This window comes from Suncus etruscus, chromosome 2 (genome assembly GCF_024139225.1).
Source record: "Suncus etruscus isolate mSunEtr1 chromosome 2, mSunEtr1.pri.cur, whole genome shotgun sequence".
Classification (NCBI taxonomy): domain Eukaryota; kingdom Metazoa; phylum Chordata; class Mammalia; order Eulipotyphla; family Soricidae; genus Suncus; species Suncus etruscus.
Genome location: NC_064849.1, coordinates 6,844,273 through 6,846,188, shown reverse-complemented (window position 1 = coordinate 6,846,188; position 1,916 = coordinate 6,844,273). Strand labels below are relative to the sequence as shown.

The 1,916-nt window shown below is 49.7% G+C and overlaps 1 protein-coding gene across 1 annotated transcript; it reads right to left on the bottom strand.

The window, feature by feature from the left end:
- Positions 1-298: 298 nt before the first annotated feature.
- On the bottom strand, positions 299-1,237 carry LOC126001267 (olfactory receptor 15). The gene has a single exon (XM_049768503.1). It carries the CDS (start codon positions 1,235-1,237, stop codon positions 299-301), a length of 939 nt encoding a protein of 312 aa, XP_049624460.1.
- Positions 1,238-1,916: the final 679 nt, after the last annotated feature.

The following is a 1,916-nucleotide window of genomic DNA, read 5'->3' as shown; positions in this document are numbered from 1 at the left end:
TTTTCTTTTAAAAGTACAGAACTCTCGAGAAATACAAGGCCTACTACGTAACCTGTGGACAACAGAGACAGGGGCTATACTTCAGTCTCTAGTCAGACACATCTGCCCTGACAGATGGTGTCTACACAGGGTCTTTGGTAAGTTAGCAAATACCAGAAAACACTCACCACAGCCAGCAGTGGAGATTTAATAGAAACAGGTGCTGGAGGAACTGGGGTTAGTCCTTCCTCTCTATCATGGGGTCCGAAGAGGAGAAACAGTGTTTCTGTCAGACACAGAACCTGGCCTTGTGCCCCTCTCAGCTCACTTCCCTCCCCTTCCCCAGCAGTCTCCTCAGAGCCCCCTTCACCTCCTTGTTCCTCAGAGTGTAGATGAGGGGGTTGACCATGGGTGTGACTACAGAGTAGAAGAGGGAAATGAATTTTCCCTGGTCCTGGTTGCTGCTCTTGGCAGGAAGCAGATAGCCATAGATGGCTGAACCATAAAAGAGGAAGACCACCAGAAGGTGTGAGAGGCAGGTGTTGAAGGCCTTCTTTCGGCCCTCGGCTGAGCCAATCTTCAGCACTGCCCTCGCAATGTAGCAGTAGGAGACCAGGATGATGCTGAGTGGGACAGCAGTGAAGAAGGTGCAGACACCATTGAGCACAGCTTCATTGAGACTGGTGTCCCCACAGGCCAGTTTGATCATGGCAGGCACCTCACACAGGAAGTTGTCCACCATCCGGTGCCCACACAGGGGGAGCTGCAGCGTGAACGTGGACTGAATCAGGGAGTTTCCCAGTCCACCCGCCCAGGCTACAATGGCCAGCAGCCAGCAGAGTCGAGGGTTCATGATGGTGGTGTAGTGCAAGGGACGGCAAACAGCCACATAGCGGTCGAAAGACATCACTACCAGCAGGATGCACTCAGTGGCCCCGAGCCAGAGGAAGACATAAAGCTGGGTCACACAGCCACCATAGCTGATGGTCTTGTCTGGCCCTGCTAGGTTGACCAGCATTTGGGGGACAGAGCTGGTCGTAAAGGCCAGGTCCAGGGAGGAGAGGTTGCTGAGGAAGAAATACATGGGAGTATGCAGCCGGGAATCTAGGCGGGAGACCAGGATGATGGTCAAGTTCCCGACCAAGGTTAGCATGTAGGAGAAGAGGATGACGATGAAAAAGACCATTTCCAGCTCAGGGTGGCCAGACACTCCCCTCAGGATAAAGCTATCGGGGAAGCTGCTGTTGGATGGGGCCATTGCCCTCCTAGGCTCCTCTCAGAGTTTCAATGATCTATTCAGGAAAACAGCAAGAGAAGCAGCAGCTATTTGGTCAGGGAGTGGGCAGAAATCCCTAGGCCAGGTATTTGGACCTTTTGTAGCCCCAAGCCTTTTCTGTCAAACCTGCAATAATTATAAATAAATATATATATATATATATTCCATTCAGATGTCAAATTTGAGCTACCACAGAAATGCATGAGTTTATTTATGTATTAGTTTGGTCTGCACTTGGGGTCAGCCATCTCCCTAAGCTCAGAACAGTTTTTGAGAAAAAAAAAATTTTTTTTTGGTTTTTCGGGCTACACCCATTTGATGCTAAGGGTTACTTCTGGCTAAGCACTCAGAAATTGCCCCTGGCTTGGGAGGACCATATGGGACTCCAGGGGATCAAACCACAGTCCTTTCTTGGCTAGCGCTTGCAAGGCAGACACCTTACCTCTAGCGCCACCTCACCAGCCCCAGTTTTTGAGAATTTTATAGATGGTTCCCACCTTAGTCTGCCTGGAACTTTTGTTTTGAAAATTTAAGAATTTGATAGACTGGAGTGATAGTACAGGTAGGGTGGGAATTTGCTTTATACACAGTCAACCTGAGCTCAATTCCTGGCATCTCATATGGTCCCCTAAGCCTGCCAGGGGTAATTCCTGAGCATAGT